This window comes from Sparus aurata, chromosome 15 (genome assembly GCF_900880675.1).
Source record: "Sparus aurata chromosome 15, fSpaAur1.1, whole genome shotgun sequence".
NCBI lineage: Eukaryota > Metazoa > Chordata > Actinopteri > Spariformes > Sparidae > Sparus > Sparus aurata.
Window position 1 is genome coordinate 16,447,539 of NC_044201.1, and position 17,824 is coordinate 16,465,362.

The following is a 17,824-nucleotide window of genomic DNA, read 5'->3' on the forward strand; positions in this document are numbered from 1 at the left end:
GGCTGCCTCCTCACTAGTCCACGCTGCCTAACTAGCAGAGAACAGCTGCAGCTGCAACAGCCAATGAGGTCGCCATGTTTAGTGAGGAAACTACAGCTCACAATCTGCTGTATCAGCTCCACTGCTGGCCATTTGTTTTACAAACCAACTGTAAGAAAACTACAGATTAATCACAGACAACCACTGAACATACAGTGAGAAGATAGCATGTTAGTTAGCTAAATCATGTCTCCTTTCTGATGTGAACAGTAATTCACAGTGTGGCCAACAGATCACCCTCTCTCAGGGGAGGACAGCCAAGAACAGGCGATCGACCCTGGTCGTGGGCCCAACTGAGCTCCCTCCCTTCTATTGTCAAGTTGACGACCAGTGCCATTAAACATCTGTCACTTTTGTTTCTTCAGTGGCAAGAAGGTACCTATCGGTGGAAGTGCTTCTCTTACCTTCTCCTGTCAAAAAAAAATATTAAGAAGGGAGGCTTTTATCATATGAAAACGACAGATGCGAGCCAATCAGAGGCTGAGTAGGGCAGGTCTTGCAAGAACGGCAGTGGGATCTATAATAACGCGATCACCTCGCTGTATTACCCACTGTTTTCACAAAGCTGAAACCTTATTCTTGGGCCGCATGATGACAATGCAGACAAAACTCCATGTCAACACAAGCTCCATCCAACTGCTCCCATTTCTCAACCGAGCTAACGAAAGAACCCTTATCGTCGCTCACTCTCTCTCTTCAACAGCTACTCTTATTCAAAGACAGCCAACTCTTCAGTGAACACAAGAGCATCGGACAGGACCCCGTAACCTAACCTCATCCTGAGATTCTTCATTGAGGCACAGCATGCTTTTGGTCATGTAGTTATTAGGAATGTAGAGGCTGTGGTTCAGTGAGCCCTGGTCCCAAGAAGAGTCCTGTTCCATTTCCAGCTCCTGACAGAAAGTACAGGACGACGCTGAATCCTGGGCGCAGTTACAAGATTGACATTCACGGGACCCTTGAATCTTTGTTTCTCCACTGAACAATGTCTCTGGAGCGTCCTCATTTCCTTCTGACACTTGGTAGTTCACAGCAGAGTTCGCGCAATCCTCAGCGCTACTGTGTGGATAAGACTCACAGGACCTGCCCCGGTTAAGTCTTTGAAGTCTGTTACTCCACACAGACTTGCAGCTCAAATGTTCATCCGCTCCAATCTCAGTGAGGTCAGATACCGGTACGCTGATATCTCCATGACTCGGAGGGGACAGACACGGGGGGTTGTTGGAGTCTGGGACGGAGCAGGAGCGGTTCAGAGCCCCCCTCACCCTGGTGAGCCTCTGCTGGGCTCTCCTCCTTACTGGGGAGCTGTTGTGGGACCTGCAGTCCAAGTCATCTGCCAAGATCATGCCGTCTCCATCACCGCTGTCCATATCCTCCTCCCAGAGAGAGGAATCCCAGCCCCCGCACACCTGCAGATTTAGTTTTTAGTGTATAGTCATTCTTGAAAAGATTAAAGTTTTCGCAAAATTGAAGCTGATATTAAGAAACCATGGTTAAATTTCAGGTGGACGGCGTTCAATATCCCAAGAAGGTAAAACCTCCCATTTCAGCTAAGAATGTGTAATTAACTTTAAGTATCTAGGGATCAGGTCTGGCCCTGGATTTTAATGAAGTGGAAACTGATGAGAAAAATTACATTAAACTATTTCTTCCTCCAGAGCAGCAGCTACCTAAAAAAAAGGTGTCACATACCTGCTGCCTGGACAGACCGTTTGCTTTAACAGAACTGTCAGCACACAGCTCTTTGCTATTATCATCCGAGCTCAGTCTTTTAAGCAGACATCTGGGTTTGGGATGCTGCCACCTCGCCTCCCAGGAGCCTTCTTGTCCATCTGTGGGTACACAAAGAGAGCGATTAGTACCAGAGGAAAACACAGCGGACACCAAACAGTGACATCTGTAAACGGAGATGATAAAGTGACCTTGGAAGGTGGATACGGATTCGATGGAGAGCACCCGTCGGCCAACAGAAGACAGTTTCCGGCACACAGCTGCAGAGGAGGTATGAGACAGCCTTGCTTCAGCCAGACAGAGGATGTCCTGTGGGAGTATGATACCCGCAGGTTTGCAAAAATCAAATGCAAATAATGATCTCCTTCTGCAAATACTTTTGCGGAAATCTGTCTTGTTTTAGGAAAAAGAAAAAAAGAGGCGAGAGGCAGAACAGGATGCTTACAAGAGTACAATTCAGTCAAAGTCACTTAAAGTTTGGAATTTGTGATGTTTGATTGTGCATTTGAAAAAACATGTTTCCATCAAGTCAACCGTGTCAGGCATTTTATTTCATACAGTATAACATTATATCGTGGATATACTGAATTTTGACCTTATTGTCATTATTTTTGACTGATGTTTTATGATAATCCAGTACTTGACATGTAATATTTTTTGTGTATTTATGCAGTTTTTAACTTACTCTGCATAATTCAAATTAATTAAGGATTGACTTCTTTAACCTGAATGTGAGTACTTTTGATGGTTTTGGATATCTATTACTCAGGAAGCAGGTCTTCTCTTTGTCTCGTTTGGGGTTTGTTGATGTTTCAAACAACCATTTCTTTAAATTTTCAGTTTCATTCTTTCTTGCCCATTACAATGTGTTGTTGTTTTTTTATAGATTGACGACTGCTTGGTATACAGCATTGATCGCTGTCCTTTGTGAATATGTATGAATAAACTATAAACAAAGGCTTGCCATGTATTATTTGAAATGCCTGACAAAGGTAACTGGACTGAAATTAAACCATTCAATAAATTCACCAACGGTACAAACAGAGTGGAGGGGTGGAGTGATTTTTTTGTCATTTACTCTACAAGGCAACAATCTGTTTAGACCCATTTGTGTATGGTTGCACATTCAATTAATGACTTATTTATACAAAGAACATGTGAATCTTGTAGCACACATTCAGTTTAATACTGAGCGAAACCTGATTGGCTCTAAATATGTGGGCCAGTGCAGATACGGTTATGAGTAAGTTAAAAATTCTGGTATCAGTGTACTGTATCGAACAATACGCACGTCTTTGGAAATGATCCCTCAAATATTATTATCAAACACTTACGACAAATATATGTAACGGAGGCAGGATATTTATAGTTTAAACGGTAGAATTCACTGGGGATTACAACTGCATAATTATAAACTAATCCAAGCAATGTTTGATTCATTATCTCTTTAAAGGAACTTTTCACAAGATTATAAGATTCAACAAATCTGTTATACATCTATTATTATTCTCATTATTATTACAGTCATATTGTATTTTGTTGTGACTGATTGGCGGCTTGGAGGAGGCTTGTGACTCTCTGACTCTAAACAGATTGAAGTGCGCTGGAACTGTGTGTGATTTGCACTGACGCAGAGTTTCCACTTGATGCTGCTCAAGAGCACTGACTCACTAATGCAGTGCCACTAGGTTCATCTACAAACCATAAAAAAATACACTGAAATGAATGCTGCAGCCATAATTACTGTCAGCACATTTACCTCTCGTAAAACTCCCATGTGGCTCTACTTGTGACTGTACGGGGATAGTGAGGCTGTGCCTGTAGTGGGATATACGTTATGATCTTGTTGCATAAGGACATTATCATGGAAGACCGCACACATGTCGCTGTGAAATTACCATGATGACTATAAAATAACGGTCACTTTTTATTCTCCATGGCTTTATCCTTCTATGTTTCATGCCTCTTGTTAGGTTTCTTTCCGGAATTGCAGATCTACTGTATGGTTGCTAAATGAATTGGCAAACCGGCCTGAAACTGCAATAACCACTAACACAAGTATAATGTATTAATTGAACCTAATTTTACTTTTAAGTCCTAATTTTTGTTATCACTTAATTTAAAAAAACATAACCACTACATTTGCATTGGAATAGATCTAATTTTACATTTAACTTAACACCTAATGGCTTTATTTCAAACAGTTCACCTCTGTCATCTGGGCACCATGACAACACAATTGCTCAAGTGAGATATCTAATTATTCCACACCTGCCTCATGCAGCTTTCAATACATCATTTTAGCTGTAAAGAGCAGTCAGCAGGGATTTTGTACCTGAAGGAGCGGCCTGTCCTCAGGCTTCTCCTCCTGCATCTGCTCCAACAGCCTCTGGATTTCGTCCCCCAGCTCTGCCTCCAGCTCTGGCTCGATGACAAAGCTCAGTGCGGCAGAAAGCGTAGAGCCCAGAGAGTAAACATGGCCCTGCAGCCGGGGATGAAGGAGGAGAAAATGCAATCATCATCAGCACCCAGCTGCAGCTGTGAGTACACAGCGAGTACAGAGATCTGAATCCGTGAAGCGCTATAGAAAAGGCTGAAAAGCAGATGATCCTCTTACAATTTTGGGCAGTAATTGTCACGTACTGTACATATTTATGACAGAGCTTTTGTTTTGCCTCGCAGCACTGACAGTAGATATTATGGTCAGCTCTGAGGCAGAAGTGGATTTGAACCAGGTACTTCTGAGTTCACATCTCAGACGTAACGATCACTTCCAACAACTGTTGTGATCTTCACCCATACTTATGTGGTAAACTCATGTGCAAGGCGGATCCCGGTGTGGGTCACCAAAATAGAAGAGTAAACACTCAGCTGAAGGCCTTAACTCCTGTTTTGCTTCTGCTATTACTGTGACCGTGTGTAATATCTCCCTTAAGATAAACACAAGAGAAGTGAAGGAGAGGACGTTAGCCGGTTGACAGACAGTTTGTGTATTTTTGACACGCAGCTAAATTAGAATGCAGTTTATTTTGAAATTCAGTTATGTAAGTCTACTGTGAATTTATTCATGGGATGATGCGAGCAGTGACACCACTCAGTGGCAGTGTGGCAGCTTCACATTTTGATTATGTGGTTCAACAGAGGAGCCCGAAGGCTTTTGAATCCAGTCTTATCAGAGGCAGTATTCTATTTCACAGAAAAAAGCCTGCACCTATACCACAGTAGTGTAGGGAAGGCCCTGGAGAGGAATACAACGGTTACAAAGATTTCCTCACTAATACTGAATGACCATAAATATTTGATGAGAGCATTTACTAAACCCACAGAAGTCATTGAGAATAATGTACACACATCCTACATAAAGGACCCAGGGGAAGAACTGCAGCAGGAAAGACGAGTCGTATACACAGTAGAGTACAAACCTCTGCTGATTTCATGTCAGCACACAGCTTCATTAGAGGACTTAATGTTAAGTGCCTAACCCAAGAGCTACAACCAAATAATACCAGCCAATCATCAGAGGGCGACCATTAAAGGATAATGCTGGTTTCTCCACGTGGAGTTTCTAAAAGGCTGGTTGCATATCACTTCACATGAGCTGGTTGAAGGGCTTATTATATAAGAAATTAGAACACTGCTTATGTTCAAGAGTAGGTGGACACTCTAGAGGACCCAACGGTGCTGTGTATGAACATTTGATGTCATGTAATAACTTCATATGTATAAATAGGCTGGACGGTATCGCCTTAAAATAATATCACTGTATTTTTAGGCACAGTACATGGTACATATGTCAGTATCGTGAAAAACTCTCAAAAGCACCTCAAATTCTAGGATTCACTGTGAAATTACAACACCTTTCACTAAATACCTCATTCAGATCATACTAGCGTTGGGTTGAACATGCCACGTCTCCCATTGGTTTTGACTGTAGGTAGCACATTTCGGCTGTGACTTTATGGACCACAGGGGTTGCAGTGGCCAATCACATAAGCCAGTTGGTCAACAGTATCGATATTCAAGCAGTTTAAAATACATTTATATACTGACTAAAACTTTTAATGAAGGTTTTCATGTTTTCTCATAAGCACTTGTTGGCATGACACATTCTGTGTCAGGATGAGACAGACACTGTCATAAAGGCCAAAAAGAGACACATGCACAAACATCATGCTGTCAGGAGACTGCACCAGAGAGGGGAGAAGAAATACTCTGCAAACTTGCAGCAGATGGAGAAAGCTTCCCTGAAAGAGCTGAAGCTCCCAAGGCAGGAGCCGGAAACTAGGCGCTATTCAGGCAGAGCTAAAGAAGCATTTGCTAGATTCCTGTGACATCATGCTGTTGTTGGCTGTTGTTTCTTGACAACAACTTGCTCCTGATGATGGTTTTTCAGGTAAAAGGGAAAGCTTGAGACTGAAACAGAGTGTCTGTCCTCATTTGAAGTAACCCTCCTATTATACGGACCTGTGAAGACCTCACTAGTATTTTCTGCGCTGACTTTGACAGGTTCTCTGTGATGGTAATTCCTAGGTACCTAAAACTGTTTACCTTCTCCACCTCAACTCCATGGATGTAGACAGGAGGGTCTCTCTGTCTCCTTGTTTTCAAAAATCAGCAATCAGCTCCTTGGTTTTGCTGACTTGAGCAGTAGATTGTTCTTACTCTGCAAGACTGTTGATTTCCTCCTGATATGAACTCTCATCATTCTTTGTAATGCAGCTGATGGTGGTGGTGTCGTCCTAATACTTCACGATAGAGTTGTTTTCATGTTTTTCCGTTATGGGTGTCCAGTGTGAACAGGAGGGGGCACACAGCCCTGGGAGGCTCAGTGTTGTTGTACTCAAGCCCAGAGTTTTAAGTTTTCCAACCAGCCTCATGGAGGAGATTGTGTTGAATGCTGATCTGAAGTCAGCAAACAGCATTCTGATGTAGCTGTTCTTTTTTTTCCCAGGTGTGATAAAACTAAGTGGAGGGAAGTGGGTATGGCACCCTCAGTGGATCTGTTGGTTTTGAAAGCATACTGGTGAGGGTCCAAGCTGGCATACCAGCAGTACCTGTGTGAAGTTGTATGAGTGAGTATGCACAAAGGAAGTGAGTCTGCCATTGTGGAACTGAAATGGGAGCAGGCATCGCTTTCTCTCCGGTCCCTGTCCCAAGGTAACGGCGGAACAACTGGAATAACCGAAGAAAAATCTACACTGTGAAACCAAAAAGAACTGTGCTGATGGAAAAGGCGAAGAAGGCGAGGAGTGGGAGTGATAGTAACTGAGGTCAAACAGGCGTTCACTCGATGGAGAGCGCTCCAGTGCTGTGTGAGGACACTGCGGTGTTATCCTTGCCAACGGGACTCATGGCTAGAACTATAAACATAAGCTCCGAGTTGTAATAAACCATTATCTCCTGTAAGTCACAACCTTGCTGCTCTCTTTCCCGCATGATCAGACAAAGGTGAGCCTGTAGGTGAATGATGGCTTGTGCGGGGGGGAACTTAAGGTGAGGAGCAGGAGGTAGAGCAGCTCTCTCCTCTCCCTCAGCAAACATCACCAAGGTGCCCGTGACTGTGTGGTGTACTGAGAAACTCCCACGGGTGACTGTGTGCAAACCCTGACCGGATTGAAATCTATACGAAGAGTTTCTCTCACCTCAAACGTGCTGCCAGTGCTGTCAAACTCAGGAGGCACGAAGGAGCCTTCTGGATCATCTGAAGGACGAAAACATACCAATTAACTGCAACATTAAGCACTGCCGAGGAGCACACAGTTCATCATACTGTCATCAAAAGGGAACAAACAGCCCATTTGTCGTTTGATGTCATCGCTCTGATGTATAGCCATGTCAGTTCTGTACTGTACTTGCTAAGCATCCACTGTGATGAGATGTAAATCAAAAGAATGCGTGTCCTGCATGCTAACCCACAGCAGTCCAGTGAGCGAGCGTCTCCCTTCATTTGCATGATTCATAATGTCAAGAGATAATCCCCAGCAAACAAGACAGGAGCTATCAGCAGATCAGAAGACGGGAGCGTCCGCCGAGGAGCAGCGCTGCATCTCTTCTGCTAGAATATAGGCCACCGCTCAGACCGGCTGCAAGCAGGACACACACACAGACATGCAAACATCACAACGGACACGCTCTCAGTTGGACGAAGACAAAAAAAGAGGCTGAGGGGCACGTGGAGACAGAACGAGACTGAGAGGTTGCATCCAGAGTTCAAGGAGGGGCAGGAGAGAAGGAGAAGGAAGTCAGTAAAGTGGGTCATGACAGATTTGGGTTTGTCTGCTGGAGCTATGATATCCCCTCCCAGGTGTAGTGAGGCCGGGCTCCACCACTCCTTTTTTCCTCATCTCCTCCCAAATTTAGTTACCGCTCCCTGCCTTTCCTTTCTTCTCCTCAGCCCTCGAGCTTCCTCTCTTCCTTTGATAATTGGGAGATGAGAATAAAAGGGAGATTACGTGCAAAAACCTGCCTGCCATCATCTCTTTCCACTTTTACTTTCCATTCCTCCTTTCTTTACTCTTCCTTTCTCTTTCCTCTCCGTCCTTTCGTTTTTGATCGATTGCCGTCGCAACATTTTGTATCGGCTGCAGAGCCCACCGGGGAGAGAAATCCCTCCTGACTTGCTGTTCGGCTCAGCAAATCAGTGCACAAGAAGAAAAAAGAAAGGGGAGGCCTTTTGAGGCTGGCACTGTAATCTCCAAAATGCCAGCCATTTAGCACAGTTTGTCACCTCTGCTTCTTTGCCATCCCCTCTTTTAACTTTTCATTAGATGTATTTCAGAGCAAAAATCAGCAGGAGTGGTGTCGGAAATCGTTTGTAAATCCCCAGTCATGAGTCTTCCTGTTTCCCTTTTTGAACAGCTAATACAGACTACACCCACCTGGTGGTACGGAGAGGTATTTCCTCTCACCCTGATGCAGAACGTACAAGCTAGTCGGCTGTTTGTTGTAACCTCTGTAGTGTGCTTTGCTACAACTTTCAGACTGAGACACAGGCAGCATGAGATGAGGCAAAAGCCCGACCTACTCTGCCGCTACTTCTTCTATGTCAGGTTGGTGTGTCAGGGCCATTACTCATCCGTCCCCTTCACCCTTCCTTTCAAGTTCTTCCTCTTCCTTTTCTTCTCTCCCTTTTTATCCCCTCACCTCTTTCCTTTCCATTCCTGTCATCTCTTTTCTTTCCACTTTTCTTCTCTTTCCATCATTCATTTTCCCTCCCCGTCCCTTCCTTCCTTTCCTTGCTTTTCTTTTTCCCCTTCCCATGTGCTCCTCAGCTGTTTTTTTCATCTAGTCACATCTCTTTTCTTTCCTTTGCTCACCTTTGCCCCCCACCATCATCTACAATTTCTTTCCTCTCCTCTCATTTTCTTTCCTCCCCTCTTTTTCTTTCCTCTTTCCCTTTTGTTAACTCCTATCGGCCCGTTATCTTTTCATTCCTCTCCTCGCCTCTTTCTTTTCCCCACCCCTTTTCTCTTAAGGTACAAGGAAGGAAAAATGAAATGAAAGACAAAATCCCCTCTTTTGCTTTTTTCATCTCCTCTGGTCTGAGGAGGAGAAGAGGCGTAGGAAACAAGGACAAAATGTTGAAACCTTTGTAGTGAGGAAGCACACACAGTGAAATAGCCTGTGAGCAGACGCTGTCAGTGACGCAGATGCCTCCGGGGTAATGGTGAAGCGCTTGGTGAGTCATGACTGCCTACAGCATTTTAGCACAACAGGTAGTTGGAGCTGAGCAATATCACTGATTCAACACACTCCAAACGGGCTGATCAGATGTCCCGCAGAGCGCAGCCTGGCCCGTTTTATCAGATATGGAACAGCTTGCTGTGCTCAAGCTCGTGGGAAAATTAGCCATTTTTTTTTTAGTCATCGCCGTGTGACAACCAATGGAGGACATTTTGTAGCTCCGGCTGGGTACTGTGGTGATGCCACGTCACCAGCAGTGTCAGACGCTACCTTCCTGTTATTACTGCAGGAATTAATTAGCCGAAATGAAGCCTATTGATGAGTGGCTGTGACAACAGCTATTCTCGCCGAGATTCATCACCGCAGCCCTCAAGGTCATTCTATTATACGGCTTTACAGAGAAGCTGTTTGTGTGCGAGCACGGCATTGGCTGCTCAAGTGTGCGTCAGCTTGAGGTTTCATCACTATCGCACAAAGACTTCAATTACAAGGAGTCAATAGGAAACTGTGCAGCGAGCAAAGCGGAGCACGTAGCGTTATGATTAATGGTACGGATGCACTTTGTTGAGCATGAACAGCTAGCACAAGAGGGCTCAGGCGGGCGCTGGGGTTTGTTTCTCTATCCACAGGATGAATCATAGCCGAAGGACTGAACACAATCCAATAAAGCATGACAACAAATGAGGCTGAGAAGGATTTTATCTGACAGAGTAATCAAAACATCTCCGCGAAGTGTCTCTATTACTGACTCGAGATCTGTGTGGAGATAAATGGATGCAACACTTTAAACGATGCCATGTTGGCTGTGCAAGCGCGCGAGTGTGTGAACACAGGTCGACTGCTGAGAGGCCGACCGAGCTGTTACCACAACAACGCTCCCCCTGGCAACTCTGACGCCGCTGATCTAATCAATGCTTATCAATTTCTTCATCAGGACATGGAAGAGGCGCACGCGCGCATTGCACAAGCTCTGCCGGTAGTGATAAGATAGAAAATTATGGAAAAATTGAGAATACCAGAGAGAAAGGAAGGACACAAAGGGGAGGAGGGGGAAGAGAGGAGGGGAGGAGAGGTGAGGGATGATAATCCCTGATAGGATTTCATTGGCTGTAACTGTGAAGGAGGAAGATGTCATCTGTGCAAATCAGAGCGGACCTGCAGACCTCAGCAGAACCTGACAGATCCAGAGAGACACTGATAGAGTATTTTCAAGCAGAAATGTGCTAATTGAAAGTGATACATATCAGGGCGCTAAATCACTGAAGAGTAGGATGTGCCTCCTCTCTGCGTCAAACAGAGTTTAAACTGCATTCAAAGCACAACCTCAAATTTGAACTCTGCCCCACCAAGTGTTGTTTGTGCCGAGAATAAAGAGGCCTTTTACCATGTCCTAAAAAAATGTCCTAAAAGCTATCTTGAAAAGTTAATAAAGACTCACCACTGAGCTGCTCCATGAAGCAAACATTCCCATGGGCGTTGAAGGCCAGAGTGTCTGGCGTTATGCACAGGGTGTGGAAGAGGTGGGAGGGTCTGATGCTCTGCAGAGCCAGAGCGCACTCTGCACACACCGCCCACACCTCGTCCTCGGTCAGACAGCTGTCCCTCAGGGAGAGGATGTCGGCCAGAGACACATTCTCCTGTGGACACATTCAAGTATGTTTTAGATTTACACTTGAATTTAGTCTAAGGATCATTTCCAAGGGTGTGCCTTCAGTTCATAAAAGATGCTGTATATCAAAATACTCCTCAAAGCAGGTTGGAAGAATCCCATTTACAGCTTAAACACCCACAGGCAATAAATTACAATTAAACAGTAGCCAAAAACACATCTAGGGAGAATGTCACTGCTGCACATTGTTCATAAAATTGATGCAAAGTTCACTGCAGGCTTGGAGGACGCAGATGTCTCCTAAACTGCAATAACCCTACATAACCAGCTGGACTATCACTTACACCAAGTATGACTGATTAGATCGTTTTCACGTCAAAGTCAGGTTTTTATAAGTAAATACTTCTACATCTGCCACTCCTGTATTATATGTAACACAGCTAATGTTTACATTCTTGAATGATGCATGCATGGGTTAGTTGTTCACTTGAGCCGCCTTTTAAGACTGGCTCCTGATTGCCCCATGTTTAGTCAATTTTCAGGGAATAACCCTGCAAACTCTGGGCTAGCCTGTTCCAGAACGAAGCCAGCAAGCCCCAGTCTAAAATTGTGATTATCCCATTTTGGAATGTGCCAGTTTGTGCCAGTGTTGAATCTTTCTGCAGCCCGGGGTTATCGTCTCCCTGGGCCTGGGGGAGCCAGGTTCGAAGATTTATCCCTTGGCTTTGTGCCATGAGAAGCTTTTTAAATTAGTATCATGTTTAAAAAACATTTAAACTGTTTGAATTTCTTAAAAACCCTGTAAAATGTTCAAGGACAGGCCGGATCTCAATCGGTGATGTGGTTTACTACAGTGTGAGGCGAAATGTTAAGGAATGTTAGGAACTCCCTTTGTTTTCCACTGATTACCTGCCTTCAGCTCAATTCAGCATTTTGTTGGATTTTTTTCCATCAGCTTGTGGCTATTTAGCTAGGCTGACCATTCGCTGTTGTTTCAAAACAACAGAGGAGGCAAAACACAACACTATAATACAGCAATACAACAACGCAGTTGTACCTTGCATGGACACAGAAACTGGAAACTTTCAAGTCATGTAATATAAGGTTTTGGCAACTTTGGGAAGGGCATTCAGTGTAGCGATCACCCTGACTTACTATGTGGTGATTTCATAGGTTGTTCTATTCTGCACACACTTGCATCCTGAGGTTTCATCCTTTTTTCCCGCATAAGAGATTCTTTTTAAGGGGAGATTATTCTTCATCCAAGGGTGTTGTTCGCTGTGTAGATTTTAGGAGGTCAATTTGTGGTTTGTGATATTGGGCTGCACACATAAATGAAATTGACCTGCCTTGACTCTTTTCAGAGCATATCTTGCATTTTAATGTGAGGCAACTGAGACCAGAGCATAGCAGAGCGTTCACGTTTCCTTTCCCCTCCGTGAGCACCTAAACGCACCATCAAAGAAGAGTTTTCTCAACCGTCCCTGCTCTCAGCCGCATTTCAGTCAGCTAACTCGTGTGGAACGGATTTATTAAAATGTAAATACAGAGCGTGGGAGGTGAGGTTTGGAGTTAATGCTCTGACCTCATCACTCTCTGCAGCACAGAGGGACGCTGTAGAGCGATAACAAAGTTCGACCCAAACCCCGGAGAGACGAGACGCTACAGGTGGATGCTGGGGTGGAGAAGGCGGAGGACATAACACAGTGACCATGCAGTGCTATACAGGGTTCGTACACATTTTTCAAGGTCAAATTCAAGCACTTTTCAAGCACTTTTAAGGGTCATTTACAAAATTTTCCAGCACCTTATCGCTGGGGTAAAATACACATCTACAGGAATATATATATACTCATGATTATTTTATTTTTTTACTTTTTATCACAATTATGTACATTGTATTATGCTGTAAACATCTAAAATGATGTTTCATGATAGCAAAAACTTTAGAAATTAGAGAACACACATTTTATCCCAAAAAAAAAAAGGAAGCCACTTGGCGTTCTTCAGGTACACTTGCACACCGGGACAAAGAGAGACCTGTGGGCACCCTGTAATTTTCTTTTTTGACATAAACTTTTATAAGATTTTCGCTTATTCATCAAAGTTTATTAATATTGAACGTGTCATCAGTCCAAATTGCATCAAATTCACCTTCTCCGCAGCCGTCCTTCTCTATTGCTACCAGGCTGCATGTGTGATGATACACACACGCGCACACACACACACACACTTATTTTATTTCTCCTTGTAATAAGAAAACTATCCAGTCTGATCCCAATGTTGCCAAGACACAGAGTCATAATGTCAAGTACTTTCAAGCACTTAAACTAAAATCCAAGCACTTTTCAGACCTTGAAAACACAACATTAAAATTCAAGCACTTTCAAGGATTTCAAGCACCAGTACGAACCCTGGCTATAGCAGCAGCAGCACTGCAGATTAAATAGATTGCCTAAAATTACCAAATTGAAGGTATCAGAGGTGCCAAAAGTGATAAAACATTTACAAAGCTGATTATTTCCATGCCTGCTGGGAGTGTTTGTTGCTAATTGCACAGTTTATTTGCAGCTTGCTAAAAATACAACTGATTGTGAAATAATGAGTCTATTTCTCACTCCGTTTTTTTTTTTTTACATTAAAGAGTAAGAAAAAATCTTATTGATGAAAAATAAAATTTGCTTACTTAACAATGAATATGCTGGGATGTTGTGTCACAGGGCCGGTTTGTGATCCCCAAGCAGAGGGGGGCTACCTCTGAATGAACTGTGTATCAGGTTGTGAAATCATTTTATTATGTCATATCACCTTTACTGGAAAAGTGCTGCAGGATGCAAACTTAAAGTTGCACATGAATGAACTGTAGTGAATGAACCGGCCTGCTCTGCTCTTTCGAGCTCAGTCGGCTAGCAAAGCTAACTCATAGCTGCAGTACGCAGCAGTTTCGGGTTGCTTTCAGGGACAACCGTAAATCACAGAGTTGAGGCAGTACATCAGCAGGGAAGCCAGAAAACATTTTCTCTCGGACCGCAGTCGAGTTTCACAGAAATCAGCGATGTTGTTGCTGCATGTGATGCACTGCTGTAAAACGTTACCCACTGCGATGCTTCCTGCTCGCTGAAGTGATACAGAGCAGAATCAAGCACCCGGGGGATGGAGTGGCTGAGACTGAGACACCATTCTACCTATTACTGGTCATGGTAACAGTACAATGATTTTGAAGCTGTGACTTCAGATATGAAAGTCATTAATGTTCCTTTAATTTCATCAAATACAGCACCTTCACACAAAGCCGCACAACGTCCCAAATTTACTTTGGCGGCAAAGGCATTTTGTACACAAAGTGCATTGTGGCCTTCGCGTACCCTTTTCATGCCATGAACAGAGTGACTCACACCCGCACGAACACACTTCATCATCTGTGGCCCACGATTACTAACTGGCCCCATTTATCCTGGCAAACAGTGATCTCAGAGATTCCACGCAGCATCGTTGCAGAATGCTGCGGCCTGATAATTATAGGATTCGTGAACACAAAAGCTGGCCTTAACTCAGCGAGCGGGGCTGGAAGTGGGAGGTGTGGGCTATCACAAAGCACCAACTGTCAAACACTATGTCCAGTACTTCTATTATAATCTTTTTCTTTATTCATTCCATGACATAAATGGTGCCACATAAATCTTTCATTCAGAACTTATTTTTACTTATTTTACTGGCCGGATCTGTTTAATATTCAGCGACTGAAAATCGCTGCATTATCTGCGACTGGCCGCACCGGCTGTGCTTTACGAGACTCGCGGTTGCAGGAGAGTCGCAGCAGATTTGCGAACAAAGCATATCGATGTGATGTAGTGGGGTAGAGCACAGTTACAGGGCAGAAAAGTGCCACTTCAAGCAGGAGCAGCAGCAGCAGCTCCGGCCCCATAAATAGACGGCTTCCCTCGAGAACAGTACAGAGGAAAGCTAGAAGTCTCTCTCGCCCCCCGCAAGTTAAATATGCTGTCCTACATAAGTTTGCCTCGGAGCTCTGGGGTTCCAGTGAGGCTGCTGGTGCACTTTCGGTCTCTGCAGGCTGGGACTGAGAGCGACAGTTTGATTGAATTTCTTGTGTTTTCAGTTCATATGATATTGACTGATATTGCCTCTACTCCACAACATTTTTAGAAGAAAGTATTACACTTTGTACTTAATATATGGTGGCTTATTGACGACAATTGATCGGCCTGCGACACCTTCACCACCTTGAGGCCTCTTGTCACATTTCAGATGTCCAATATGAGTTGTTACTTTACTTCCAATTGGGCCAGGGCAATAGGGCCTTTAAATAATTTCACAATATTTTTAAGGCAGCATCACATTACAAGTTATATAGTTGGATAATTCAAAATCTCCTCAAAATCTCTTCATAAACCCGCCGAACGAGCATCGGGGATGTCTGCACTGAAATGACCCACTCATTCCCAGCACTCACGATCTAGGGAGTGCTATATAGAGAGGTCATCGGTCTGATGAAAAAATACTTTTGGACACGACTCGGGTCATTATTGTTGCCTTCCAGCGCAACACATGATGGCATGTAAAGCTTGGTTGATGATCATCGGTTGAACTCTACTTTTCACAATGAGTTGTGGGATACTGTGAGCCTACTGATTGGGTCAAAGACAAGTATTAGAACATGCAGAACAGTCCGGTAAGTTCAGAAAATGACTTCACTAATGCACCTTTTAAAACCAGGAAAAAGACAAGCACGTTTGACACATGCAAAATCTACGACAGCGTGTAGTCTCATATCACGGAGATTATAACCTTGACATATCCAGTGTTTAAATGCAGGATTGCTGCTTCTTTCTGGATTACTGTAACTTTTACATGAAGGAACTGAACAGTGCTTGTGGCAAGAAGTCACAGGGTCATCCATGTCCACGGTTTGTGCGTCCCATAGAGAAAACACAGCACAATGTTATGAAGAGCATCAGTGTCATTGCTATCTGTTGCAAATCTCTGACATGAACTCACAACTTCTCAGCCTTGATGCAGCTGAAGTGCAGATATTCTACTAATTCAAGGCCTCCAGACAAAAAAAAAAAGCCTCCATAACGAAAAACCTCAACAGTTTGAAGAAGTAGCATGCTCTCTGAAGAAGAAAGTGCATTTGTGAAAACCGTGCTAACATTCAACTTGTTCACGCTGACCCCTGGCTGTGCCTCACTCACCTCATCCTCCAGCAGTGGAGGCAGATGCTCCGGCTCGTAGTCTCTTTCCTCAGCTCTGCCCGGGTATGTGACCGCTGCGTCTCTCCCACAAGTCTCCATTGCAGCAACTTTGACGCCTTCAAGTAGTGGAGCGAATGTCTGCACAGGCAACAGCGACGTGTCCGGCCCAGTCCGATGGCATGCCCGAGCTGTCTGCATACACCGACCACTACCTGCTGCAGTCAGTCGATGGTCACTGCGGGACGCTCGAGTCCAGAAGCAGCGGCGGAGAACAGAGGAGCGCAGCGATGCGCCGGAGCCGACCGTCTGTAGCGTGCTGCGGGAGGAGGAGGAGGAGGAAGAGGAGGAGGTGGGGGTGGTTGATGCTGGCCAGTGTGCGAGGCGTCATGACTACTGCACCTCCACAGAGACGGGCGACACACCGAAGGCGACCATGAAGCAGCGCGCTGAGCCGGAGCAGCAGAGAGGAGCTGCCTGCCGCCTGCTACAGTGGGCTGCACGCCTCCGTCCACACACACACGTACACACACACAGCGTGACTCATTCATCACTATCTCCTCTCGGTCTGTCAGCTGGCCTCGGATCAGGTGTTACACCATTAATATGTGCCTTCAATGTCATCGTGCCACAAGTGGTGGAAAGTAATAAAGTGGCTTTGTTGTGCAGATTTGAGGAACTCTTAAGCTTAAAGGTGCACTATGTAGTTTTGGGGGCGTTTTTTTTAAGAAAGATAAAGATCTTCATTTTTTTTTTTTTTAAATGCCTCAACAAACTAAAAATACAAAGCTGACACAATTCCACACTGTTCTCGGCATCTGGCGGACCCCGCCACCAGACCTTGTTTTCCTCTGAGAACAGGTTGTTTATTCAGTTATGTAAAAAGTTTGTGTCATCACCTCATTAATATTGTAAATATAAAAATTCTGAGTGTGAGAATTTCTTTTCCAAAACTGCATACTGCCCCTTTAAAGGAACAGTTCACCCAGAAATGAAAATTCACCCCTGTGCCAGTTGAAAGTCGGGTTAAGTTTTGCAGTCCACAAAACATTTCTGGAGCATCACAGCAAAACAAAGCTGCAGCGTTTCTTCATAACAATGGAAGTCGATGGGGACTTGCTCTAAAATGCAAAGAAATATCCCCAAAAAAATAATCCAAGTCACCGGAAGCCCAGAGATCCGAAATGTATCTGAAAGTACATCATTTACACGCTGGACGTGCATTCGAGTTCGTGCACCAACTTCAATCAGGTTGCTCGCTAACACTTTTAGCTTAGTGGCTATAGTGAAGATTTTGCCTTTTAAAAGGTGTCCAAACTGTCTTTCCCAGTCCCCATTCTGGCAGTTGTTTAGGAGAATGCTGTAATGCTGTTTTGCTGTGCAGATCCAGGAATGTGTCAAAATAGTCCTTTACAAAAACATTTTTCAAAATGGGCTCCACCTCAACCATCTGCAACGACTTCTACATTAATACACCCTCAATATGCATAAGCCCCTCTCTAAAACAATTTTTTTGGTTTGGTTTGTCCGTTCTGGGCTACTGTAGGGACAT

The 17,824-nt window shown here is 44.2% G+C and overlaps 1 protein-coding gene across 2 annotated transcripts in view; it reads right to left on the bottom strand.

Moving 5' to 3' along the window:
- kndc1 (kinase non-catalytic C-lobe domain containing 1) overlaps positions 1 to 16,802 on the bottom strand; it is a 40,339-nt gene extending 23,537 nt beyond the window's left edge. The window contains exons 1-7 of one of the 2 annotated variants that reach the window (XM_030442382.1): positions 16,276 to 16,801; positions 10,892 to 11,090; positions 7,413 to 7,471; positions 4,106 to 4,252; positions 1,962 to 2,079; positions 1,732 to 1,871; positions 813 to 1,448 (exon numbers count right to left, since the gene is read on the bottom strand). In XM_030442382.1, coding sequence (XP_030298242.1) covers positions 813 to 1,448; positions 1,732 to 1,871; positions 1,962 to 2,079; positions 4,106 to 4,252; positions 7,413 to 7,471; positions 10,892 to 11,090; positions 16,276 to 16,473 — 1,497 coding nt within the window. In that variant the 5' untranslated portion in view covers positions 16,474 to 16,801. Of the gene's footprint in view, positions 1 to 812; positions 1,449 to 1,731; positions 1,872 to 1,961; positions 2,080 to 4,105; positions 4,253 to 7,412; positions 7,472 to 10,891; positions 11,091 to 16,275 lie in introns of both variants that reach the window. The other variant, XM_030442383.1, reaches the window with a different exon arrangement.
- Positions 16,803 to 17,824: the final 1,022 nt, after the last annotated feature.